Consider the following 27977-nt stretch of genomic DNA (forward strand, 5'->3'; position numbering starts at 1 on the left):
TTTTGTTTATTCCATCTTATTTGCAAACACATTCACAAACCTTTTATCCACATTTTACAGAATCTACCAATACATTAACAACGAATCTGCGCTGGAGTATCAATCTCGAGATAATTTATTAAAAACAAAATAGGGGGGTGTAACTTTAAAAAATAAGGCGTACAAAGTTCACTTTAGTACGATAAAAACATGTTTAATATTCCACCATTTCTTGGCCGCTCCCTGAGATTGATAAGACATCGTTCCAGCTGATTTCTGAGTTCTCAAGGATATAAACAAGCCATAAAGTGAAACATTTTATTGTAGTGTTAACTAGGAGTGAAGAGAGAGTTCTGCACCGTGTTTAATTATTACAGAACAACCGTCTCATCCAATAGGTAATCAATAAACACGGGAACCAGGCAATTAAGATATAACCGTATCACAGTTTCCCCAATGATGGGATTTTGTGTCTTGTGAACAATTTCTGAGTTTCAGTCTGTGAATATAAATGACTGAGCCGGGATCACCGAGAAGGAAGACGTCATTCAAACCCCGCCAGGTTCCTGTCTGTAATTTGTGTATGGGCCAAGGGATAACTGGCTTATAGATTGGTGTCATCGTCATCTTGATTGTTGGGTGGCTGTTCCTTTGATGCTTTATTTTCCTGTAAAATAGAATATAGTTCAGTCATTGTATTAAATACTAAAGGCACATAGGTGGATTTCTGTTGAATGTCGCCGTATAAATGAATGGGCTGCATACAATTTGACACTTGTATCATATTTATATAGAGAAATGGGCAACCAGCAGGTTCAGTTGTGTTTATCCGGAAATCCGCAACATCACGAATCACCACTATTTTTAGTGCTTTTGGACCCAGCAAGGACTATGCACAGATCTGAGCACCAGATAAATGTATTACTGTGAAGTATTCTCATACAGGGACTTAATGAGATCAGTGCCTGGGACTCACACATTGTCAAAATGGCTAGTTAAAGAAAAAATATAACAGGTAAATTTTAGTGTACATTTTTAAAGTATGCCCATTGGCTTCCTCCTTAGTATAAATATTACACACTTTGCTACATTTAAAGTTGCTTTTTATACATCCCATGAATGTTACATAGATATTTCTGCTAGCCAGGGCATAACAGGACTTTTTCCTGTGCTTTTCTCTAATTATTTTAAGCATGACAACATTCAGGACTCAAGGATTCAATTGTACTTCTGTCTGTAATGTGCTGTGTTTGGGAGAGAAGTGAATTGCACGCGTATTACATTATACAATGGGACAAAGGGAGTGGTTTTCCACAGATCTCTAAGAGAAAAGTTATATGTTTAGCTGACAGTCCGCAGGGCAAGGCTGCAAACATGGTTACACATTTATACAACAGTATACCTAGGTTAAAGATAGACAGGCGGAGGACATATGTGTGCCAAAATAATGGTATAGAATGTGATTTAACTTACATATTTTGAAGTGGTTTAGAGGTATCTTTTTCCACAACTGACAGGGCGTGTCTGCAGGGAGACTAATCAAGCAAAGCACCTGCAGAGAACTCCTCTATAAAGTCCAGGTGGGAGTGTCACCTGTCCATCAAGCTTGGGCTGAGGGAGGAGTGTAAAGTATTTAAGCTTGAGTTGTTACTTATGCAGTGTGACCAATGCCGAACAAGTTGGCCGGTGACTAGGGACTTGGTCTCTGTTAATTAAGGCATTAGGGTCACAGGAAAGTTTGTGGAATTTTGGGTTGTGAGCTACTTTGCTATCCTGACAATAAGAGCAAAGTACAAGCAAGAAGTGGTTGTGTGCGCATCACCAGAAGGGTGGCCGTGTGACAACACTTAGGGCCTGATTCAGAATGAGACGTACGTCCATTTGCGTAACATATCTTTGCAGAGTTTTTTTGCACAGCACATGCTCCGAAAGTGAATGTACGCAACTACGGCTATTAAGACCTGTGACTTTTTGGCACTTACCGCTCCTTACACCTGAAAGGGAAGGAAGGGGTGTTCTGATGAGGACAATGTACAGTAACACCATGTTCACGCCATTGCATATGGATACCTACTGGGACGTAGTCATAGATATGACTCAAAACGTGTTTTTATTTACGGGTCGTCAGGGGCAGTTGTAATTTGAAGATGATAATAACGTTGAACTAGCAAACTGCTTGTAACTGAGCTTTGCAAATGGCACTTATTGAGACTTTAGTAGTCGCTCTGCCATAGAGTAGAATTTGGTGAGCGTGTTGTACGCATATTGTTAAGTTGTACCTGCTGTATTATCTAGGGTTTTCAAATTTAATTGATGCGTTATAAAAGTAGCTTTAATAACTTATAAAGCTACAGGGTTTTGAACATGTTTGCAAGTTGGACGTAAGTGTTTTAGGGGTGCGTCTGTTGTCCAGCGGACACATTTGTTACTCATTCAGACCTGGCCGCATTCTTAACTCTGTATACGGCGTACATACGCATACGCTTGCGTGAGGCTTTTTCAATCTCAAGTTTCGCTTATGTTTCCATTCCAGTGACCATGAAGACCATAGAGCTAACATGGATAAAAATGGTGGATGCATCAGTTTACTCCATATCCCAAAGCACATTGCGTAGAGCTCAATGATCTCTGTGCTCGATCCGCGTACGGAGAAAATAGGCTGGTCTGAAAGAAGCCTTACAACTAAAGCTCAGTACGGAGCTGATTTAACCATGAACACTTTTGACATCACTAAGTAAGTTGTAGCGCAATTGCATACACTATAAAAGAAAAATACGCAATGCTATACATCGAAAATATCTAACGCTATACAATACATGTAAGTCATCTCTGTAAAGTGCCTCCTTTTATAATATCACTATAATCATTGCCGTGAATTACATTGTAAGTGAGACTATTTTTTTGGGCACAGAGTGTTTACTCACCAATTCGATTTTCTCAGGAACTGATTTTGCTTTGCTGGGTGGGGTTTCCTCACTATTTTTGGGTGTACTGTTGGTTTCGGGTGGAGGGTCTGATTTTGCTTTGCTGGGTGGGGTTTCATCACTATTTTTGGGAGTACTGTTGGTTTCGGGTGGAGGTTCTGATTTTGCTTTGCTGGGTGCGGTTTCCACACTATTTTTGGGAGCACTGTTGGTTTCGGTTGGAGGGTCTGATTTTGCTTTGCTGGGTGCGGTTTCCACACTATTTTTGGGAGCACTGTTGGTTTCGGTTGGAGGGTCTGATTTTGCTTTGCTCGGTGCGGTTTCCACACTATTTTTGGGAGCACTGTTGGTTTCGGTTGGAGGGTCTGATTTTGCTTTGCTCGGTGCGGTTTCCACACTCTTTTTGGGAGCACTGTTGGTTTCGGGTGGGGGGTCTGATTTTGCCTTGCTCGGTGCGGTTTCCACACTCTTTTTGGGAGCACTGTTGGCTTCGGGTAGAGGATCGGCCATGGATGCTTTAATTTTGATGTTCTGTGCTTTGAAGTGTTCAAAAGCTTCCTGTGAAACAACCAGTAACGTAATGTCCGTTCCTGCTTGTTTGATTCTCATCACAACATCATCATACGACTCCTCCATCACATTAATTCCGTTCACTTCCACCAGCACGTCCTCTTCTTTTATCCCGGCCACGTCCGCCGGGCCTCCCTTCGTCACCTGCCAAGTTCAAAGAGTTATTAAGAGCAGAACATCTATATTCATGATGAATACGATCAATCCATTTTAGAATGCAGCTGGATACTGAACCCTGTTACAAGTATTCTGATGAGTACCAAACCGAAACTGAGCCCTCGCTTACATATTCAGATTACACAGGGAAGGCCTGAATTATTAAAAGTTTACAGTAATTTACATAGTAACATAGTTGATGTGGTTGAAAAAAAGACACCAGTCCATCAAGTTCAACCTATTTGGATCTCCTGCGATCCCTCTCTTACATTTGAAATTGATCCAGATAAAGCAACTTCCAATCTGTTTCAATCTGGAACAATCCCTCCTGTCCCAATATTGCAGTCCTATTTATCCCTGGATCCACTGCTGCCCTTCATTTTTGACACCGGGGATCAAAACTCTATGCCTTCTGCAAATTAGAATTTGGATTAAGTTGGCCAAATACTTTGGATGCCGCCAAACCCGACTCTTGCTAAAGACCCCAAGAATTCAACCGAATCCTGGATTCGGTGCATCCTAAATATTAATCAAAGCAGAGAGCATGGAGTATGTTTTGGATTTTATGAACATACTCCCTTAATCTCCTTCCTAGCAGGCAGAGGCTTTACAAAGTGAGATAAAGGAACAGAATGCTTGTTTATATAATTTAAGTGGTCTCATTCAGCAAACAATTCTTTTTTTGCATGTGGGTGTAGAAGTAGGTGCGCTCCATATTCGGCAAGGAACTTACCGATCTAACTCCTCCCAACTATTTGCACCCCAGCAGTGGCCACAATCTTAGGCCACAAATCTAAGAGTTTCCCTGTAAGTGCATTTGTGCAAAAATAGGCACAATACGGCACAAAAGCTCTGTGGGGTTTGCACTGTAATTCATAACTGACCTTCATAGAATGTTTATAAATAGTACCTTTCTGTAATGTATGCAAATGAATTCATACCGTGTTGAAGTTCCTTTCATGAAGAGCACAATAATGTATAACCACTGTTTTTTAATTGCGCTAGATGGACAGGTCACTTACCTGCTTAAGGTACTGCCCTGGTACATCTTTGATAGCGTTCAGGTTGAAGCCGAAACCTGAGCTACCTTTCTTGATTTTGCAGAGTCTGGGCTTGTGCTTTGGATCTGGAGAAGATGTCGGAGCTTTGGGGGTCACTGTTACCGCTGGAACAGGAGTTGGTTTGGAAGATGGTTTTTCCGTTGGTTTGGTAGTTTCTTCTTTCACTGATGGGGAAGTCTCTGATTGTTTTAAATAAATGAATGGGGAGAGTCCAGCCTGAAATAGCAAGCACAGAATTCTATACTCAGTAATATGATAAGTGGGCAATAAACAACCTTATATAGATATTGTCATATGGTGCCTCTAGAGGCTATATTCATAATACAAATGTATTATGTTACATTCAGGTCTCTTGATTTTGTCTTCTAGCAAGACTCAAGAATCCATAACATTCTGTTTTAGGTGTGTTTAATCAAAATAGGGGTATTGGGGGACACAGTGCTCCTAGATAAGGTGTTGGGGATGGGAATTTGAATGCAGCTCTATGTACCCAAGTGAAGTGGTAAAATAAACCTTATATAATTTTTTCTCATTAACACGCAATCATATATCATTTATTTTATACTCTAGCTATAATATATCTAGTACATTCTAGAACATGATAGCTAGAATCTGTTTGGTTGCTAAGGGCAACCTCTCCGCTTTTCCTTTTTAGAAACTTTAGTAGCTCTACCCCTAAAGATTAAACCCATCTCCCCCTACAACAGGAGCACCTTAAAATCAGAAGCATATAATACTCTCATGTGGACACAAACACTGACAACAGGAGCATTTGGTCAAAAAGCAAAAAATGTATTTACTGGTGTCCATAGTGTTGGCAAGACGCATTTGCCAATTATTACAATATTTTTTTTACAGCATTGGCTGAAATGTACAATTACCCAATTCTAAAGAGCTAATGCAAGGTTCTGGTTCTCAAGATACTACTGATGACATTAATGGGGATACAGGGCAAGGGGGCAGATAGACTTTACCTACATATGGATAAAGGTAATTAGACAGATGTAGAAAGTGGGGGGGGGGGGGTGGTTATGATAATGGATCAGTTAGTTTGCTGTTTTCGTTGTCCCCAAGGCTGACATTCTACCTGTCTCTCCAGCGTACAGTGCCTCAGCATCATCCCCCATAATGCAGTGCTGTTTTGTGTGATAATGGTGATATTATACTGTCTGCCCTCAGTGATGATGACAATAATGAATCAGAAGGTCTAAGATTGTCTAATGTCACATGAATGTGGGTCCACGGACAGGTTGGATCCAGAATGTGTCACTTCTTCAAAATAAATTCAGGAGCACGCTGTTCCTCTCAGTTTTGCTCACTATTTTCATTACAAGGAACCACACCGCTGCCACCACCAAAGTTGCATCAAAGAGACCAGTTTTCTACAACATTTTGGTCCCAATACAGATTCAAAATCTTTAGTATAGTATTTTTTTGGTATTGATAAAACGTATGTTTGCAAATCAAAGTGTTGAATCTATGGTTGGCTGGTTAGTAAGGTATAATGGGTACACACTAAATCACAATACACCCTCAGTTTCACCCACTTCTCCAACGTAAAACCATAGGAAAAAAGCAATAAGTGTCACAGTGGTTTTTAAGAAAAAGAACAAAATTTAGCAAATAGGTTCTACTAGCTGGTGGAAAATTAGGTAAAATGTTGCCTAGATTTTGATGCCCTTTAACCTTGGGGAATCCTCAGGATGATTCATTGTTTGGGGCCTAGGTCTAAATTGCCCTGTAGACACTATTTACCGAATACAGCAATTCCACAGCTTTGTAAAGAAATAGTCACTCTTGATGTCCAGGGTCTGTCTATCACTATCTCTTTACCATGGAAATAACTTAATCACTGATATGTGGTGTAGCAGGCATGGTTTACTGAATGTAACACTAATGGCCCAATGGGTAACTACTCTGAGCTGCAGAGATCAAACAGGAAAGTGGATAAAGTTGATGAAGTAAACACCAGCAGCAATGACCGGCAGCAGTACCAACCCATCATCATCGATCGATACATGGTCAATCAACAATAGTCATGCAAAGTGCCAATTGTTGACTTAATAACAACAGTCTAATAGAAGGCATCAGATGCCTTATGACAGTCCATCTGCAACAAATACGGTCATGAGGGAAAAATGGGAAAGTAGCACATAGAATTTTAATGGAGGCAGAGTCTAATGTCATCCAAGGTTAGTCTCTATTGTATGGAGACTCTTGAGATTCAGGAACAGGAGACATATAAAGGTAGAATCTGGTGCATGTAGAGGTCTTCAGGTCACTATCTTTGATTCCAACTGGGGGAGTGCGGCATGGTGGTCCACAGATGAATGGTGCATCAAGACTCCAAGAGTAGCGCACTTTAGATTTCTGCTCATCTTTGGACAAGACTTTGCCAACTAATGTAACAATCTATGGATGCCAGTTTGGTTGTTATACCGGGATATAGATTTATGTAATATTGTAAGGTTACATGGGGGATACAATTATTTTATATTGTTGGATTATAGGGGAATATCGGGGATTAGGGTTCGTGGCACAGATTTCTGATATATCGTAGGGTTATATCAGGATAGATTCTGTTTTATTGGATCGCTATGTCGGGGGATAGTTTTCTGTTATATTGGAGGTTTATATTGGGCATAGATATTCATTATATCGGGGGGATATATCAGGGGATAAATATTCGTTATATGGGGGATGTAGTTTTTTGTTACATCGGAGGGTTGTATCGGGGGTTAGATTCTGGTATATCGGAGTTATACCTGGGGGGTAGATTTCTGTTACATCGAAGGGTTATATCGGAGGATTATATTGGAGGATAGATATTTTCTTATATCGGGGGATCATATTGGGGATAGATTTCTGTTATATGAGAAGGTTATATGGAAGGATGTTAAACTATGCTCTATGGATGTGTCATATAATATGTATTGCTATTTAAAAAAGAGAATTTGTTGTTCTTTTCTACTTTGGACTCCACTTACTCAACAACCAAATGTCTGTCACCCTCCTATGGACTTCTCACCTTAGCGTACAGTTCATCTGTCACTTTATCTGATATCAGTAAGGTGGTCTTGTTTCCTCCCTTCCGAATGGTTTCCACCACATCCTCATGTTGCATCTGCTCCACACTTTCTCCATTCACCGCCACAATGCGGTCATAGTCCTTCAGATTTGCTTTCTCTGCTGGGCTTTTCGGATCAATTTCCACAATGAAATGACCTGCAGGCAACATTCCTCGTTATGATTGACAGTATGCACTGGACTGTATATAATTAATGTTCATGTAGGAAGCATGGAGATAAAAACTAACTTTAAAGTTTTACCCTGACTTTCCCCGGCAGAGAATTTCCTCCAATCCATCACAAGCAGCAAAAGCCAAATTCAAAATTCGCTAGACAATGTGTGAAAGGGAGCTGAAATGGTACATGAAGCTCAATTGGCAATATATATAGGCAATACTTTCCTTAAATCTGTGCTTATATCACAGGTCAACCCCTGTGTGTGAATTTCCGTTAGCTAGGAAGCTGCAAGTCTATCATTCAGACTCAGGGTTCTGACCTGCACCCAAGTGATGCCTCCTAATTAGTGTCTTAAAAATGGGAGCTGTCAACGTAGGGATGGGATAGATACTGTAGCAATCTCTGCAAACCTAGTTTAATGTAAACACTGCATTTCATACATATTATTTACATTAACCGGGTTATATCAATGCCAGATAACAACATTGATGATATCCTCCTCCAGTTGTAGTCTACGCAAAATCAAAGGTGAACTAGCTGCAATATCATTATCACCTGTAATGAGCTTCTAGAAACCTTCAGGCCTACACTAGGCCTTCTACAAACACTGAAGGTTGCTGGGTCATTTCGTGGCTTGCCCCTATGTCTTTCCCTTTGGTATCCTTGGATCCAAAATTTGCTACAACTTTGTCTTAGGAGTAGCCTGCACCCTTATGTATCCCATCTTGGTCCGTGTCCTGGTTTCCCTGTTCCATGGTTTAGCCTTGTCTGTGTCAAAGTTTTATTGCTATGTTCCATTGTCTCTCTTTCCTGGTCCTGACATCCTCAGCTTGGCTGACTGATATGAATAATTCCTTAGGAGCGGATAAATATTCATAAACTAAAGCTTACTTTCATAAGGTAAGGAAATATATAATATAATCTAAATAAATTCACTATAAAACAATGCCACCCTATCATTGTAATTCAGATAATAAATAATATAAGTTATAAAAATTATATAGCCAGCAATATATATATATATATATATATATATATATATATATATATATATATATTCATACACACATATATATTTTTATATATTTAAATCTAACAATCATTGTATGTTAAATATCACTAAAAGCAGAGAATATTTTCACAGACAATTATAACAGATTGCAACTAAAAACATGCAGCTGAATAATTAGAAACCGATCCCCAAGCCTCCTAAACAAAATATCTTTTTCTTAACTTAATCGCTCCCATGTGACAGGGAGAAGTACCGCCCCTTCGCTTCAACCTATCAACAAGGAGTGACTGAACGCAATAGATGCTAACGCTTTGTAACTGTAGACGTGCTACCGTTCACAGTACCCTGTGACACACACCAACCACACTAAGACGTATGAATGATTTCTCAGATCATCTTTTTAACAATTGGCTTATACATTTAAAAAAAAAAAAAAAAAGTGTCCATCTTTAATTTTCTTTGCACATAAATTGAGCTTTGGACTCTATTCAATAAGATAAGTTTGAAAATTGTGAAAATAACTCCGGCTACAAACTACACAGATCATGATTTTATCATTCATAGGGGCATAGTCAATTGTCGGCGGAAGCGTTGAAAATCTCGCGCTCCGCGCACTATTACCGTTATTACGGTATTTTTCTCGCTGGATTTCAGCTCACAGCTCCCTGAGCCGCGAGCTGAAATCCAGCTTAACTACTACCGTAATAACGGTAATAGTTTTAACGTGGCGGGAAAAATAAAGAATTGAATATGCCCCATAGTCTCTTTTACCTTTCCGATTTTTTTCCTGTCTCAGATAAAAGCCGTAGCCGTCTGGAGCCTTGCTCAGTTCCACGATCTTCGGTGGACTGGGGAGAAGTCGTACAGAAGCCTGATCCGCTGTGATCTTCTTCTTGATTTTCTGGAAGTGATCGTCTGTTTCTTTATCAACTACCAAAAACATCGCTGTATCTCCGGACTCCCTCACCTAGAGGAAATGGTATAGACAATCAGGACTGGTATTCAGTTATATGTTACTATTATACCTCACAGCGCTGGGGTCATGAGTTCAATTCCCGACCATGGCCTTATCTGTGAAGAGTTTGATTGTTCTCCCCATTTCTGCGTGTGTTTGGTCTGGTGTCCTCCCACACTCCAAAAAAAACCAAACATACTAGTTAGTTAATTGGCTGCTATCAAATTGACCCTAGTCTGTCTGTGTGTTTGTATTTTAGGGAATTTAGACTGTAAGCTCCAATGGGGCAGGGACTGATGTGAGTGAGTTCTCTGTACAGCACTGCGGAATTAGTGGCGCTATATAAATAAATAGTGTTGATGAATATAATATTTTCACTGGGCCAATTTTACCCTAAACCTTTTTCTATAGCTACATAAAATACTTTTAAGCACATACAGTAAATGCAATGACAGCAAGAAACAATTCTGGTTGAAGACTTGGGGAAATGAGAGGGTTTCTGCCTCAGCAATGAGAATATATTACAGTGTATAAGACGGTTAAATACTATAAATTTGGCTTAAGGTACATTAATACCTTCATTCCCACAGGGTTTTTACTCCTTCATGCCGATACGTGCATTTTTCTCATCTGTCGTTTTGATCCAGAAGAACCAGTTTACGAAAACTGCTGTGTACTGCCATTTTGGAAGAGATTTCTATTTTTTGCTTTGCTAGCTTGAATAACTGTGTTTATTTAGCCCTTCATATAGAAAAATTGGGCAAATTTAGTGACCAATACACTATTTGAAGGGTCTGCTATTTGTAAGAGCACAATATAGATTCCAAATAGAGCTATGAAGTTAATTTATATTTAACCATTTTCATTTTTAAATGATAAATTCATTATAATTTTAACAAGGTATGACTTGCTCCAGTTTTATGGGTCTCTCCTTTTTCCACTAATAGATTTAAACTGGTTTCAATAGAACTTCTTCTATTAGATCCAGTTTACATAATCTAATAGTGATGGTAGAGGTAAGATACACCCTGTGTATGCGTATGTATATTCCGTTCCTTACTAATTAACTTATTTACACGCTGCGACTGTTATGAGCCGCGACAGCTCGTTGTCTCTGTCTTCGGCCGCGTCTCAACTGTAACGGCAACAGCCGGGGGACGTCATTTCTGGCCTCTTCATCCCAGCCGTCACCAGGGCAACAGTCCGGACACTCACTTAATCAGCCACGTTCCGGCAAGTGTGGACAGCCGGGTGCGTGCGCAATAGGTATAAATTAATTGGGCAACCTAGTATGGCTGATTTCGATGGCCTGACTCCTGATTGGGCAACACCAGTATTTAAGGCAGAGAGGGCTTAGCCTCCCTGCCGGTTATAGCGTCCTGTGTACTACATTTTGCAGACCAGCTCTGTCCTGCAGATACTCTGTTTCATTTATCAGATTCCTGTTGTGACCCCTGGCTTGTTTTTGGACCCTGCTTAAACGCTGATTGCCCCTGACCTCTGCCTGTCTTTTGGATTACCCTTGCTTGCAAGCTGCCCTGACCTCTGGCCTGTACCTGTTTATCCTGCTCACTACTGACCACAGCCTTTGGACTGTCTCTGGTATTTGTCTCCTGTATTAAGGTTACCCTCCACCTCTGTGCTACGGTGGCCATTGATAAACTTTTACTAGACTAGAGTGAAGTCCTGGGGTCCTCCGAGTAACTTTGAACACAATCCGTTCTATGGGAAAGGCGGCTGCTATAGGTGAAGACCTCTATCCAATCTGTTCTAAAAGTTTATCTAGGTAGCCATTAGCCCTAACAGTACTTTATGCATGCATGAATTTTGTTTTTTGTCCCTTAATACAAGGTCAATACAAAAGATATATCACATCTACTTATGATGGTGTGAAACTTCCTTTTGGCCAAAAATTAGGGTCAGGAAAAACTACTCTTTTCAATGGGCCTAGGGGTACATGTGGCCCTCCGAGCCTTCACCTGTGGCCCCCAGCTCTTTCCTGCTTTACAGATTAGTCTGTTATAGCTGAAACACTTATTACTCCTGCTGACATGTTATTACATATAGGTGTCTATATCTCTGATTAGATGTGTTGTTTTACTTTATTACTGAGATAGGCTAATGTGTGGCCCTTTCGAAGGTTAGAGGGCCGCTCCGTGTGTATATACGGTGATGTTTAGGTGCCACTTGAGTAGCGGTGAATGGGGATTTTACAATGGCAAAATAGGGTAATGATAATTTTCTGCGCGACTTCCCTTCCGTAATTAACTTTTTCCCTGTCCTTTAATCAGTCTGTAAAAAGTTAGGTATTTTTCACAGCAAAAGATTGCCCTCAGAGATTTAAAAATATCCCAATTAATGTTCCAGTCTATTATTGGTGAGCAATCACCAACAATAGACTGAAACGTCCTCCTGCAGTACCAGGACGTTTCCTGACACGAGTATTAGAGTTTACTAATCATTTATTTAACTGAAAGTCAGTTTTGCCCCTGACGTTTAGCACCTGACTCACCATGAATATGAGGGCCCCCCAGGGTCACTTGAACCTATATCTGTATACCGCGCTACCCCCTGAACCATTCTCTTACCAACTTGACAGTTTCTTCATACGAGTTGCTCTCAACATTCTTGCCATTGACTTCAATGATGCGATCACCTTGTTGTATCCCTGCTTTAGAAGCAGCTCCATCAGGGGTCGTGTCCAGGAATATACCACGGTTGCCTAAACAAAGAGCATATAATAATGTGATATAGGACAGGCTTATACTGAACCACAGTTTACAAATGGTGCAGGCCATGGCACTATCTGGGGGCAGCCATCTTGTGGGCGGAGCCGATGTTCTTAAGAACGCAGCCTATCAGGTCACTGGGAACCAGCGCCTTGTGGATGCCAGTCAGGCATCATAAATACTGGTCATGGAGAGCTGCAGTACTATCACTGAGGCTACAATATGCAGGGCCGCAAGAGGTATACTTGTATGGGGGCACTGCTGGTGTATGTATGTGTGGTGTGACAGAGTCACTGGTTTGAGTGGCAGGTATCCATGCCCCAGGCTGTTTGACTTACATGCTTTTAAACCCAGAGAGATTGATTTGTTTAGGAAGGAGATTCCAAAAGAGTGTTCGGCTTCAGGAAAAGCTGGTAAGGGTCCCTGGTGTTTTGCTTGCAGAGAGCAAGGTGGGCTCCATACAAAGGCCCAGTGTGGGTCGCCTGGTCTGCAGGCTCACAGCAGACTAATTAGGAGCTGCACCTGACACATGCCTGTTAAAGGTTGTAGCTCTGCTTCAATCTGGGTCTCAGTCCTGGGGAGGAGGTTGGATGTCTCCTAAGAGACTCTGCTGTGGTGAGAAACTGTGTCAATGTATATGACTTGTGTGTGGGACATAAGGTCCTGCACAGGAGACAGGGTCTCCACAAATGTTTCCGTAAGTGCGGGACAGGCAAGGTTTTATTTATGTTTTGTTTAGCTTACTTGGCTTGTACTAATATAACTGGTCGAGGCCAGTTAAAATGAAAACCCTGCATTCAAGTAACTTATTGCTGCTGTTCGTCGCCATCTACCCCAGGAGATTTTACCTTTTTTCCCCTCACACGGTCACAGTGGATACAATGCTGGTATAATCATGTGGGGGCACTGCTGGTGTATGTATGTGGATACAATGCTGGTATAATCATGTGGGGGCACTGCTGGTGTATGTATGTGGATACAATGCTGGTATAATCATGTGGGGGCACTGCTGGTGTATGTATGTGGATACAATGCTGGTATAATCATGTGGGGGCACTGCTGGTGTATGTATGTGGATACAATGCTGGTATGCTGATGTGGGGGCACTGCTGGTGTATGTATGTGGATACAATGCTGGTATGCTCATGTGGGGGCACTGCTGGTGTATGTATGTGGATACAATGCTGGTATGCTGATGTGGGGGCACTGCTGGTGTATGTATGTGGATACAATGCTGGTATGCTGATGTGGGGGCACTGCTGGTGTATGTATGTGGATACAATGCTGGTATGCTGATGTGGGGGCACTGCTGGTGTATGTATGTGGATACAATGCTGGTATGCTGATGTGGGGGCACTACTGGTGTATGTATGTGGATACAATGCTGGTATGCTCATGTGGGGGCACTGCTGGTGTATGTATGTGGATACAATGCTGGTATGCTGATGTGGGGGCACTGCTGGTGTATGTATGTGGATACAATGCTGGTATAATCATGTGGGGGCACTGCTGGTGTATGTATGTGGATACAATGCTGGTATGCTCATGTGGGGGCACTGCTGGTGTATGTATGTGGATACAATGCTGGTATAATCATGTGGGGGCACTGCTGGTGTATGTATGTGGATACAATGCTGGTATGCTGATGTGGGGGCACTGCTGATGTATGTATGTTTATACAATGCTGGTATAATCATGTGGGGCACTGCTGGTGTATGTATGTGTGGATACAATGCTGGTATGCTCATGTGGGGGCACTGCTGGTGTATGTATGTGGATACAATGCTGGTATAATCATGTGGGGGCACTGCTGGTGTATGTATGTGGATACAATGCTGGTATGCTGATGTGGGGGCACTGCTGGTGTATGTATGTGGATACAATGCTGGTATAATCATGTGGGGGCACTGCTGGTGTATGTATGTGGATACAATGCTGGTATGCTCATGTGGGGGCACTGCTGGTGTATGTATGTGGATACAATGCTGGTATAATCATGTGGGGGCACTGCTGGTGTATGTATGTGGATACAATGCTGGTATGCTGATGTGGGGGCACTGCTGGTGTATGTATGTGGATACAATGCTGGTATGCTCATGTGGGGGCACTGCTGGTGTATGTATGTGGATACAATGCTGGTATAATCATGTGGGGGCACTGCTGGTGTATGTATGTGGATACAATGCTGGTATAATCATGTGGGGGCACTGCTGGTGTATGTATGTGGATACAATGCTGGTATAATCATGTGGGGATTGACGTGCAATGATCATGTGCAGGCACTGTTGGTATGTTCATGTAGGGGTAGCTGGTATTCTCATGTGTGGGTACTGTAGTGCTGTCAGGCTGGGCAAGCTTATGTATACATGGGAGGGCACAGCTGATGTATGTTATATGTAAAAGGGAGAAAACTGGAGTGATCAATGTATGGGACGATGCTTAGATAATCAATGTATGAGGCACCACCTAAGTACAAGAGGATTAGCTTCACTCTAAGAAAATATTATAACACATAAAAAAGGGAAGGGTTTGAGTGCATAAGATCAGTTTTTATTGTAAAATTGACTGTGTCCGTTCTCACCTTTTTGTGCTTTTAGAGAGAATCCGAAGGAGCTTTTATCTTTCACCAAATAGCAAAGCCTCGGTTTTGGGGAAACGGGTTCATCTGAAGGTGATTTTTTGCCTGACAAGTCCACCCCATTTTTCTTGGCATTTACGTAAGAAGCTTCATCCAAAACTGATATCGTCATATATTTTCCACTGTCCACAATAAGTTTCACTACCTGTGAATGATCAAAAATGCATTAAAGTTATTTTGTGTTCTAATAGTTGTATTTATTGTATTCCGCCACCTGCTGGTAAATTGTTGTATAACAACTATATATGAAAAAGTGTAGAGTTCGAGACTGATCACATATTTCAAATCTGCTCCACAGAATATTTACTTTACTCCGCATTTGGGCACAGAATTGTACAGGTTTCTCAGGTGGAATTTGGCTTTAAATGTTCTGGGCTGAGTTCTCTCTTATCCCCTTACCCAAGGCATAAATAAACTTATAACATATTCATTTTTGAGATGTAATATTTACCATGCAACGATGGGCAAGAATAGAGTTTTCTTTTTTCTTTTGTATTTTTGGGCATTTTTGTTTACTTTTAATTGAGTTACTATATAAAAATAAATTCTTTCTAACATTTCTAGTATTTGAAATTTAATTGGTATTTCTGCATAATACAATGAGTAACCCCTCTGTTCATCACCTCAAATTCACCTCAAGGAGCACAACTCCTTCAGCCCTCAAGTTTGAGTGGATGCTCACCCCCCCCCCTCCCCATTTTATGTATTTGGTACTTCAAATATTTTGTCGTATTTGGTTTAGTTTAGGAGAGTAATGGGCTACATGATAGACTTGAGAGGCTTGGAGGGCCGCATGCGAGCCTAAGGCCATCTGTTGCCCATCACTGGTTTAGGCATAACTCCCAATTATTTTTGGCGGGACTGTCCCGATTCATGGTCTGTAAAAGGGACGGGGGCGTATGTAAAAAAAAAACCATAGTCATTCTACTTTGTCCTTACTTTTTGTTGGAAGTATGTTCTCCAAGCCTCCCTGTGGCAGAGTGTACTATGCGCTTACTGAATGCCCCCGTAGATCTCAGTTATACTGTACTGAGCATTAACACTTGTGAAAGCTGCATACAGTGCCGATATCAAACGGTTATCTATGGAATTCCCATCCTCACACCACAAGACTTTCCTCAAGTCTTCAAACCTTCAAACGTTCTCTGAAAAGCCACCTCTTCAGGCAAGCTTATGATATTCCTCAACCAGCATCTTAATCTCCTTAGGTTACCCTATTTTCACCCTCTACACAGCTAACACAAGACTACAAGCCTCTGACCAACATTGCTGTATGACTGATGACACAGCCCACTCTATACTTTTACCTTTGCATTCTAGCTGGTCCAATGTGCAATATGATGTAGCATGTACACTTGTGTTTCAAACTCCCATTGTCCCATAGATTGTAAGCTTGCAAGCAGGGTTCTCTTACCTCTGTCTGTATGTATTACTCAGTATTGTTTTGTTACAGTTTGTTCCCAATTATAAAGCGCTACGCTGTATGCTGGCGCTATATAAATAAATGATGATGATGATGATATCACAAAGTGTGTTTGTATAGGTCCATTCACTTGCATTCTTTTTTTAATTATCAGCGTTTGAAAGATGTAACGCTTTCTTAAATTGGTTCCTTGACAGATACATTTTGCTAGATATATCAGACTTAAAAAAAACAGACATGAATAGCACTGAAACTGATACAATTCTACCCATCATTTATTACAGAAACTCTTTTTCCTGTAGGTTAAAAATTGTTGTTATTTTTTAGTTTACATAAAATGTACATTTATTAAAGTACATTCAACAATGCTACAGGACAGAGGCAACACTTCTATGACTAAACCTATACTCATAAGATACTCTGTTGTCACCAGTTCCTAGTGAATTGCTATATTATGAATATTGGATCAGACTACACAATTGCTGTCATGGTGTCTACAGTGATAGGTCGACTCTTTAGGGAGTTTAACCATAAATTTTACTTTTGCAATTGTAAATATCCTCTAGACTGTTAGCTCTGTCCTCAAAATGTTAGGCCAATAGGCCCCCAAGCCCCGAACCTAGCCTGCCCCTCTATGTACCCCCAACCCTACTTTAAAGGGGAACCTTCCACCAAGGTTAAAATTAATTTTCGAAACTAAGTTTAACTGAGTCCTTATTGCTTTGAACTTTGGTGTAGAATTGGAATGTTCTACAGTCACATTGAGTGTGATGTCCCATCCAATGATACGAAGCGAGGCACCATTTTGGCCAGAATTGAATAGCTGAATGGGTAATTAATATTCCCTTGTCGTTCAGCTGACAGTGCAGCTGAGGAGAGAGAGAAGTTCCTGAGCGTGAAAACCGCTGTTTGTCTCAACAGCGGATAAATGAAGCCCGGTGAGAGACTCTCAGCTCTACACACAGTTTGTCGTTGGGATATTTCATATTTAGAAACAAGCACATTCTTTAACACCAATGAGCTGATGGTGAAGAGATTGGGCTTACAGAGTATATCGCTATAAGACTCAAGTTTGAGGTATGAATTTTTTTGGGTCACTTTCCTCTTCAGCATTCAAGGTTTGCATTTGACATTCCCAGAGGTTGACTGTTCCCATGACAACAGTTAAAATGTATGAATTCAAGCTTGACTGTTTTCGAGACAGTTTGCATTTCACATTTGCCATTCCCCAAGGCTCGCTGTTCCCATAAAAACAGTTAAAATGTATCAATTTAAGCTGGACCCTGTTCGAGTCGGTTTGCAAGTGGTCAAAACTGCCTTGACTTTGGTTGATCCTGTTTTTAATCAATCTAAATTTCAAAAATTCTGGCAATTTTTTTAAAAAAAATTCTATCAATTCGACAATCCAGTTGAGGCCCCTCCATTACTATACATATTATTTTTCTATAAAAATGAGAGCACGTCCCTTGCAATATCACTCTGAAACCTTATGACCCTAATCCATACATGACGAAATTTGACAGGTGAGTCAGTGCGTGTAATTATAGCATGTGCAATATTGTCTTTGTCTCTACCTGTAGAGATCACCACTCAGTACACTTCCATTAGTTGCTTTCCCTTCCTCTAATACCTTTATCTACTCCCAGACCTCTCCTGTAAATCTAACTGAGATGTGATCATCCTCTCACAATATAGTAGCTTGGGGTATGGCCCACTGGCAAGTAATGTGTGTCATTGTGTGCACGGCTGGGTCAAAACCCAAGTCCACAGCGAGTAAGGAGGAAGTAAGATGTTACCTCGGGGTGCTCTATGTCATCCACAAAAACTTGATTGACCTTCAATACTCGATCTCCATCTTTTAATCCAGCTTTGTCTGCGACACCTCCACTTTCAATAGACCGGACAAGGTGACCAGTTACGTCCTTTTCAACACGTAGGGAAAATCCGTAGCCCTTCCCATCCTCTTTGGTTAAGACAAATTCCCGAGGCTTGACGTTGAGGGACATTTCTGTGACGGAACATTGACATATGCATATGTGAATACAATGTTACATTCAGGGCCGGTGCTAGCCTCCATGGTGCCCTTGGCATTTTTACTAAATCGGCGACCCCCCCGCAACAATCGGCGCCCTCCTCCCCCCTCACCCCGTCTTTCCTTACCTCACCACCGCCGCCTCTCTGCTCCGTCTCCTCCCCTCCACTCACTGACACTAGTGAGTGGAGGGGAGGAGATGGAGCAGAGAGGCGGCGGTGGTGAGCAATAGCCTCTTCCCCCCTCCCCCGTGCATCTGAATGCTGTGCGGCGGCCGTGACAGGTATGGTCAGCGTTTGCCGCACAGTTTTAAAGTAATTTTCATTCTGGAGCCCTCCAAAGCCCGGCGCCCTAGGCAAGTGCCTAACCTTGCCTAATGGGAGCGCCGGGCCTGGTTACATTACTGTGTGATGAGAACATTGGTAAAGGTTGTGAAAGGGGTTATTGAAAATGAACAAGACACAGATGTAGGAATACACAGGATTTCTGACACTGCTCTGAACTGATTACATTTATGTTTCTCAATGCAGCGTTTAAAACAATGTTGTAAAGTATTATATTTATTTTTCAGGTACAGTTTTATACTATAGTGTACTTTGGACCTGATTCATTAAGGTAAGTAAGGCAAAAAAGGAAGAAATTTGCTCCTGGACAAACCATGTTACAATACAAGGGGTGCAAATTAGTTTATTATTTTGCACATAAGTTAATTACTGGTTGTTTTTTCGTGTAGGACACAAACACAATAGTTTTATTTTTACAGTGAAATTTAAAGTTTATCTAGGACATGCCCTATCCCAACTATAAATCTGTCCCCACTTTTTACCTCCCCTTCCAATGCAACATGAACAAGGCAGCGCCCCAGCATGCTTTGCCAGTAGATAACTAGCTGATAGCTGGCAAAGCATGCTGAGGCTTGTAGTTTCACAACACCTGGAGTCTCACAGGTTAGCCATCACTGCTCTATATCATTACATACCCAGTCAGCTCGTATAATTCCAGCCATCACAGCCAATCCAGACATCTGATTCTAGTATGCGTTCTCTGTGTGGCTTAGTAGTATCACTGATAGTGGAGCAATATTATTATCTTTTATTTATAAGGCGTCACAAATGGTCCATTGCTCTGTACATTAGGGATGTACATTATAGACATTAACAATAGTACACAATACACAGAGAGCTAAGAAAAATACACAATTACACTATACCTAGTTATACAAAGACCAGCCAGGTACAAATTAACAGAGTTCAAACTGAGAGCATTATATTGCAGATCGAGTTAATGACTAGACAGTGGATAAGTGAAAAGCTATACCCCTGTGATGTAATTCTGTGCCCAGGAGCATGGTCTTGAGAAACTGGGCTGGGGAGGAGACCTTCATTTGCAGAGGACCAGGCAGAAGGTTTAATGATCAAAGAGAACACAAGGAAAGAGGGTCCTGCTCTTGAGAGCTTACATCCTAGAGGGAAGGGGTAGACAGAAATAGGGTGGCACTGAGTGGGAGAGTAGAGGTGGTAGCAGAGGGAGAGGAGTTAGGGGAAAGCATTATAGGCTTGAATGAAGAAATTAGCTTTAAGGGCATGTTTAAAGCCTTGGAGACTAGAGGTTAGTTTAATGGCTGGAGTGGGAGAGGTAATCGGTGTGATGGTAAGGCAGTATTTGTTGCCACAGCGGAAGGACTGGGAGTGAGTAGTGGATAAAAATGAGGTTGCAGGTGTAGGGGGTTGAGGAATGTCTTAGGGCTTTGTGGGTGAGGAGTTTTAATTGGATTCTGTAAGAGACCGGGAGCCAATGTTGCAACTAGCAGAGATGGGGGCAGTAGAGATATACTGGCAAGAGAGAAAAATAAGGCCGGTAGCGGCATTGAAGATAGACTGAAGAGAAGCGAGGTAAGAGTCAGGTGTATCAGAGAGGAGGAGGTTACAGTAATCTAGGCGAAAGATGGCAAGGGAGCGAATAAGAGTTTTGGTTGATTCCATGGTGAGAAAGGGATTGGTCCTGGAGATGTTCTACAGGTGGAAGCGGAAGGATTTGGAGAGGGACTGAATATGAGGAGTGAAGGAGATGGAGGAGTCTATGTTGACTCCCAGGCATGAGGGACAGAAAAGACTGTAGTGCTTTCAACAGATAGGGAGAGGAGACAAGGTGAGAGAACCCTGGAGGGGTAAGACAATGACTTTAGTCTTAGACATATTGGGTTTCAAAAAGTGTTGGGCCATTCAATATGAGAAAGAGAAAGAGGACAACAGACACAAGAGAAGAGGAGAGGAGAGGTCAGGGGTGGTGGGGGTAGATATATTTGGGTGTCATAACCAATCAGGTTATATTGGAGGACAAAGGAGCTACTGAGATTGCCAAGGGAGAGGGTGTAGAGGGAAAAGAGCAGGGCGCTAAGAACTGATCTTTGGGGGACTCTGACAGGCAAGGAAAAAGGGGGGAGATGGAGTTTCCTGTGGAGACAGAAAAGGAGCAGTTGGTAATGTAGGAGGTAAACTAGGAGAGGCCAATGACATGGATGATGATGCAATGGAGTGATTGTATGAGGAGAGGGTGGTCAATGGTATCGAAGGCAGCAGTAAGATTGAGATGGATAAGAAAGGAGAAGTGACCCTTCAGCAGAGAGAAAACCATTGGTCAGGCCGGTTTCTGTGGAGTAGAGGGAGCAAAAGCCAGATTGGACTGAGGAGCGAATTAGAGGAGAGGAAGGTGGTAAAGAAGATGTACATACCCGCTTGAGAAGCAAAAGGGAGGGAGGGGGATAGGGCAGTAAATAGAGAAAAAGGTAGGGTTTAGGTAGGGTTGAGTACGTGGGAGACAAGGACATGTTTGAATAAGAAGGGGAACGTACTAGAGGAGAGGGATATTTTGAGGTAAGGAACAAGCTTGGAGCAGGCCTCAGGAGAGAAGAAGTGGAGGAGATCAGTGGGGATGGGGGCAGTTGGAGTGATGAGAGGAGGTTAGAGAAAAGTTCACTTCATCTGTGGACACAGGGGTACAGGAGGGGAGGGAGGGGACACTACTGGGGAGAGTGGACGTGGGAAGAGGAGGAGGGAGACATTGTTTCCATTGGTAGATTAAGGGCGAAAAGGTGGGGTACAGTGGAGGAAAAGGGTGGGGTGAGAAGATACTAATGGGAGGAGCTGTCATATCGTATGGACTTTTGAAGATAAAGTGGGTGGCAAACTAAAGAGCAGAGAGTGTAGAGGGGAAGGGGGGAAGAGGGCAGAGGAGGGAGTTAAAGGTGGGAGGCAATAGGGGTTAGATTACTGGGAGGAAATGAGAGAGTGATAGTTCAGAACTGTAAGATAAGAGAATGTATTTGAAGTGGAACACATCAGCATGAAAGCTCAACTTCCTCTAGAGGCACTCAGCAGTATGGGAGAATATTTGTAGAGTCAATTGCAGAGGTGAGGGTATGATTATGGAGGGAGATAGGATTTTCAAGCCAAGCAGAGGTGGTGATGGAGAAAAGAAGTTATTCATGAAAGGAAGAGAATGTGGTAGGGTCAACGGCATCAATTTTGCATTTGGTGAGTGTAGATTTAGGGATGGAGGAAGGCGAGTTGTGGGGAGATGCTAAGGGATAGAAGATGGTGGTCAGAGAGTGGGAAGGCAGGGTTGTTTGCCAGAGGTAGGAAAAAAACACATCAAATGAGCGCCCACTGCTCTGGGAGGTAGAGATGGTCCATTGAGAGTGACTGAGGGAGGAGAAGAGGGAAAGAAGTTTGTAGGTGGCAATGAAAGAAAATTTGTTGATAGGGATGTTAAAGTTCCCCAAGATGAGGGAGGGAAGGGCAGAGGACGTAAAGTTAGGGAGCCAGGTGACATAGTTATCAAAGAATTGGGACAGGACCTAGGGGACAGTAGATGGCGGCCATGCAGAGGTGAACCAGGTGGAAGAGGCGGATAAAGAGGAGAAGGAGAGGGAGGGTTCACGGGGTTAACCCGACAGGTGCAACCAGGTAAAAGAAGGATTCCCATGTTGCTACCTTGCCGGCCCCCAGGTCTGGGACTGGGAGATAAGGACAGGTTCCCAAAAGAGGGAGCAGTGGGAAAGGTGCAGGGGATTTCCAGATTTCAGTGATAGTGAGAAGGTTAAAGATGCAGGGATCATGGATGCAGGCCAGTTGGTTGCACTCTGATCTGACATTCCACAGAGCAGATGAGAGAGGGAGGGTGGGAATAGAGGAGATGTGGATGAGGTTGTTGGGGTTGCTGGTTTGCAGTGGATGTCAGGGTTTTGATCAAAGTGGATGAAAGGGACAGAGGGGGGGATGGGATGAGAAACAAAATGAGGAGGGAGGTCCTCAGGGGGCTGGAGTCTGAACGGTGGGGACAGGAATGGGAAGGGGGGTAACTTAGGGTGGAAAATAAGCAGAGATGGGGCTCGTCAGTGGGGAGCAGAGGGGGCAGGTTAAGATGGAGAGGGAAGGGGCAATAAGAAGGAAGCAAGTGCAAGACATGGCGGGGGCAGGAGCAAATCATGTCAGAGGTGAAATATAAATAAAGGTCAAAGGAAGTATGACTGCGATAGTCGGGCAGTGAGAGGGGAGATGTGAGGTGAGATTATGGCAATAAGGAAGATGGCGAATGGAGGGACAATGGAGAGAATGACGGTGGTTTAGCGGTAATGGGATCAGCAATAGCGATAAGAGAGGTAGTGTGCAAACAGTGAAGTATGACAGCGGCAATGTAATCAATGCAGTAAAACCACAACAAAGCAATACAACGGCAGAGCAATAATATAAATACAATACACTACTAGAACAATCAAGTACCAGGAATGCCAGTGAAGAGATTGCTTCTCATGAGCTGAGGGTCAGAAGAGGAAAGGGGACTAGTTCCACATGAAGCATTGCTATGGGTAGCTATGCAGGAGTAATAGAGGGAGTAATTGGTAACTGGGAGCATAAAGATAATTGATAAATATTGGTGAAAAAGGAAAACGAGCACACGTGAGGGGTAGTGAGAGGTAAGTAGTGAGTGTGGTTTGAGTGTGAGAAAACAAACAGCAGCAAAAGGAAAACATCCAAACATACTGAGGAAGCGGATGTCAGAAGCATTGGTTGCACACAGCTACTTCTGTAGCAGTTTATAAAGTTAAAATATCCCCCTCTTGTTCCCCTCCTGTTGAACGCCTATGTAGTTCTTACTGTGCTCTATAAATCTGCATACACACTTGTAATAAACCCACACTTAGAAGAAACCCATACTAGCCAAACAGCCTAACACTGCCTAATCAGACAAACAAGGGTTAAAGTGTAACCAGCTTGTCTAGAAAATGTGTGCACACAGTGGAGACTGTTAGTGTAGAATTTGGGACTGTTTGCTCTCTGGGGTCCTGCTCTACCCTCTACAGAAATGTGTGACAGACAGGGCAGGAATGACGGGAGAAGCTCAGGAATCAGGGAGAGGTGAGCTGTCACTTCACTGATCTCCTCTCTTTGACAGGGCAAAAACAGCGCTTTGCAGGTACCAGGTTTATCCACAGATGGCATTAACTTTTCAAGAATTTAAACATCCAACAGTTAGTGCAATATCACAGAAGCAATTTACTGTCCAAGAAACAACTCAGAGAACATGCTCAGTCAGCAGATCATATAAGTTAATAGGGTAAGCAGCACCTCTGTCACAGCAGAGTGATTCTGCTGTCTAATCATGTTTGCTGGGTGTAAGAGTATCCTCTCTTTAGCGCCTGGTCAGAACATTGTGGATTCCTAATACGCCAGTGTCACCTTCCTCGTATCACCACATTCCAAGATACTTGTGACTTATCCCCTTACCCTGAGATTTAACTGTTTTGTTATTGTAATAAGAGAGCACAAGAGGAAGCTCCAATCTCCCTCTATTTTGAATTATTCTTATTAGCGTTTATTTATAAGGTGCCGTACATGGCGCCAGTACAAACAAAGTAGACATAGGTCAAATAAACAAACAAAAGTTCCCAAAAAATTGACATAGCATAAGTAAAGAAAGAGACATTCAAAAATGAAGGGGGAATGGGGTGGGGCCTAATAATTTAGAAACTGGGAAGTGTAACGCCCTAACTCCTTGCCCAGGATGCAAAATCTCCCAGTTACACTTTTGATGATGTAATCATTTATAAATAATTATAAACGGGTGTAGTTTATGAATATTTTAGGTTCATTTGGCTAAAATTGAGAGCAAGGGATCAGTATTTTTCTTTCTCGCCCAAGGTGCTAAAATTTTAAGTTACGGTTCTGAATCTGTGCACCAGTCTCCTGCCCGTGTAGGATGTCCTCAGTTTAAAGCTGGCGAGGATAGAACAACCTGTAGCCAATCAAATCATAAGGCAGCTCGCAGCAGCACAAATTATTTCTGGATATGTGTACTGGAGGCAGCAGGAAGCCACAGACTGAGAGTTATATAGTGGAAGGAGCAGGGTCCCCCAGCAGCACAGAGTATATCAGGAGATGAGTGATGTGTTAGTGAGGACAGGGCTGCATGTGACAGGGACAGTGACATGATGTGAGGAGGGGAATGGAGGCAGCAGGAAGCCACAGACTGAGAGTTATATAGTGGAAGGAGCATGGTACCCAGCAGTACATAGTATATCAGGAGATGAGTGATGTGTTAGTGAGGACAGGGCTGCATGTGACAGGGGCAGTGACATGATATTAGGAGGGGAATGGAGGCAGCAGGAAGCCACAGACTGAGAGTTATAGAGTGAAAGGAACAGGGTCCCCCAGCAGCACAGAGCAGTGATGTGAGGCTCTTGTCACATTGATGTGGTGTAAAATACTACTTGTTTTTACACTTATTATTGTTGTTGATCATTGCTTTCCAACTCAAAACTACAACAGTACATAAGCTAGTGGTTCATATTGCATAAGTGACAAGAATATATGTCAAATATCTTTTATCACACATTCATATTAGAGATAACTTTGCATAGAATAGGCCACTTATATCTGACGTTCCAGCCATACAATCCTTCAGTTCTGCTTTTCCTTTCCCGGTCTGTACTGTTTCTGTAAATTTGCATTTTGTGCAATGAATGATGCTGGGGCGAGAACTGCCAATTAATTCTACCGTGTGGTGTGGGTGGGGTTGGCTTAGGAACATTTAGGGCCACAAACTGGTGGTGAAACCTGCAACATTTCAGGGCCAAAACAAGGCAAATTTTTTAGAGAACAGTGTTGAAAATGTAGCTGATCTCTAATTCGTATATTTGGTAAATAGTGATGTCATCACTTATATTTGGAGAGTAGTGATGTCATCACATATATTTGTAGGGTAGTGATGTCATCGCTTATATTTGGAAAGTAGTGATGTCATCACTTATATTTGGAGAGTAGTGATGTCATCACTTATATTTGTAGGGTAGTGATGCTATCGCTTATATTTGGAAAGTAGTGATGTCATCACTTATATTTGGAGAGTAGTGATGTCATCACTTATATTTGTAAGGAAGTTATCGGGGTAGGGGATATGGGTGTCCATCTAAATAAAATGTGTACCTCTAATGTAGTACCGTATATTTAAAATGAGGTCTTATCAAGAATATATCTATAGTATTATGGCCTCTTCTCATGAAACAGTGTCTCTTTTTTATGTATAATAAAACCTTCAGAGCTTACACTCAAATCCTTCGCCCGACATGAAACTCTTTAATAGCTATCCTTCAATGATCATGCAACATTATGGTTCTGCTTATAAACCCACTGACTGGAACTTATATATAGTATGGAAGGATCTACAGTGTTCCACAGCGCTGAATTCACAAAGCTCAGTACCCCCGGGGGAGGTAGCATTCCCCATGTGATGAGACTACACACCCAATGCTGCGTGACCATAGTCCCTGTTTGTCTGCACCTTGTCCCGCTTTTTAGCTGAGGTATTGTACTGTAAGGAACAATATACCATCGGTTGTGAATTAAAAAGGACATTATAAGTCACATTGTAGTTATGTGACCTCTATAAAAGGACACTTACCACGGTGCAAATATCCTTATGTTTTTAACATAAGAAATTCATGGTGAAAGTTGGGACAAAACGTGTTATTAATTAAACTTCTACAACTCAGGAGAGATTTAAAAGGGCAGTTAACTGTGCACATCTGGGGGGATATTTACTATAATGCGGGTAGGAAAAAGTGGAGATGTTGCCTATAGCAACCAATCAGATTCTAGTTATCATTTGTTTAATACATTCTAGAAAATGACAGCTAGAATCTCCCCTTTTTCAAACCCGCAGTTTAGTAAATATACCCTCTGGTGTAGTATCTTATATTCAAAATGAGATCTTATAAAGGATATACTTTATAGAGTATTATGCTCTCTTCTCTTGAAACACTATCTCTTTTTATGGATAATAGAATCTTCTGAGCTTACACTCAAATATTTCGCCAGACACGAAACTCCTTAATAGGTCTCCTTCAATGATTAATCAGCATGATTGGACTTACAGCACTGCCAGGAAATTACATGCTTAAAAAAAAGAATCTACATTACTCCATAGTGCTGAATTCACAAAGCTCAGGTTTGCAGGATTTTTTTTTTTTCACTGCAGACCAACAAATCCTGCAGTTTCCAAACGTCAGCACAATATATTGTCAGATTTGGTATTCCGCTGCGGCTTCTCCAACCTCAGACAGATCCAATGATTCTCTATTTTCGGTACAAAACACTGCATTGTACACCCATACATCGTACAAGGCAAATACCATTACACATTTTGCTGACCAGCAGATACTTTCTTCAGCCAATATTGAGTTATAACCACACAGATCTTTACGTCAGATTCAGAAGAACAGTCTTGTATAATAGGGAAGAGGATTTGGGTTTTAAATGGTAAAGTTGGTTATTATTATTTTATCAAAATTGATATGGATTTTATTAACACATCCGTTCAGTGTCAGCGTTTCAAGACCATTAAAAAACAAAACAATTGGTTTCCAAATGTAATGTACGTAGTGGTAAAAAATAGTGCAATTTCTGATATGCAAACTGCTGCACTTTCCATTTCTAAACCCTCCTCATTTCTCCAAACTGCATTGTGTGCGGAATGTACAGAACAATGTAACACTTGCAACATCTTGCTACAATGTATGAAAGAGGAACAGTAACACCCACAAGTGTGAATAAGTCCTATATATTCCTTGCATGCACTAGTGTAAGCAGAAGCTGGCCTTACCTTTCAGATGTGACTGGGACGGGTGGCTTAGTGTCCTCTCACCGAGGGTGAAGTCTTCCCTTGAACTGGCACAGTTAAGCCGGACTTTGGTTGG

The 27977-nt window shown here is 41.9% G+C and overlaps 1 protein-coding gene across 1 annotated transcript; it reads right to left on the reverse strand.

The window, feature by feature from the left end:
- PDZK1 (PDZ domain containing 1) lies at window positions 1-27977 on the reverse strand. The gene is made up of 9 exons (XM_075198245.1): window positions 27884-27977; window positions 18489-18700; window positions 15213-15414; window positions 12491-12624; window positions 9719-9914; window positions 7719-7915; window positions 4652-4906; window positions 2904-3617; window positions 1-646 (listed from the first exon to the last, which is right to left on the reverse strand). The coding sequence occupies exons 2-9, from the start codon at window positions 18696-18698 to the stop codon at window positions 584-586; spliced, it is 1971 nt and encodes a 656-aa protein (XP_075054346.1). The 5' UTR covers window positions 18699-18700; window positions 27884-27977; the 3' UTR covers window positions 1-583.

This window comes from Mixophyes fleayi, chromosome 2 (assembly GCF_038048845.1).
Source record: "Mixophyes fleayi isolate aMixFle1 chromosome 2, aMixFle1.hap1, whole genome shotgun sequence".
Lineage (NCBI taxonomy): Eukaryota > Metazoa > Chordata > Amphibia > Anura > Limnodynastidae > Mixophyes > Mixophyes fleayi.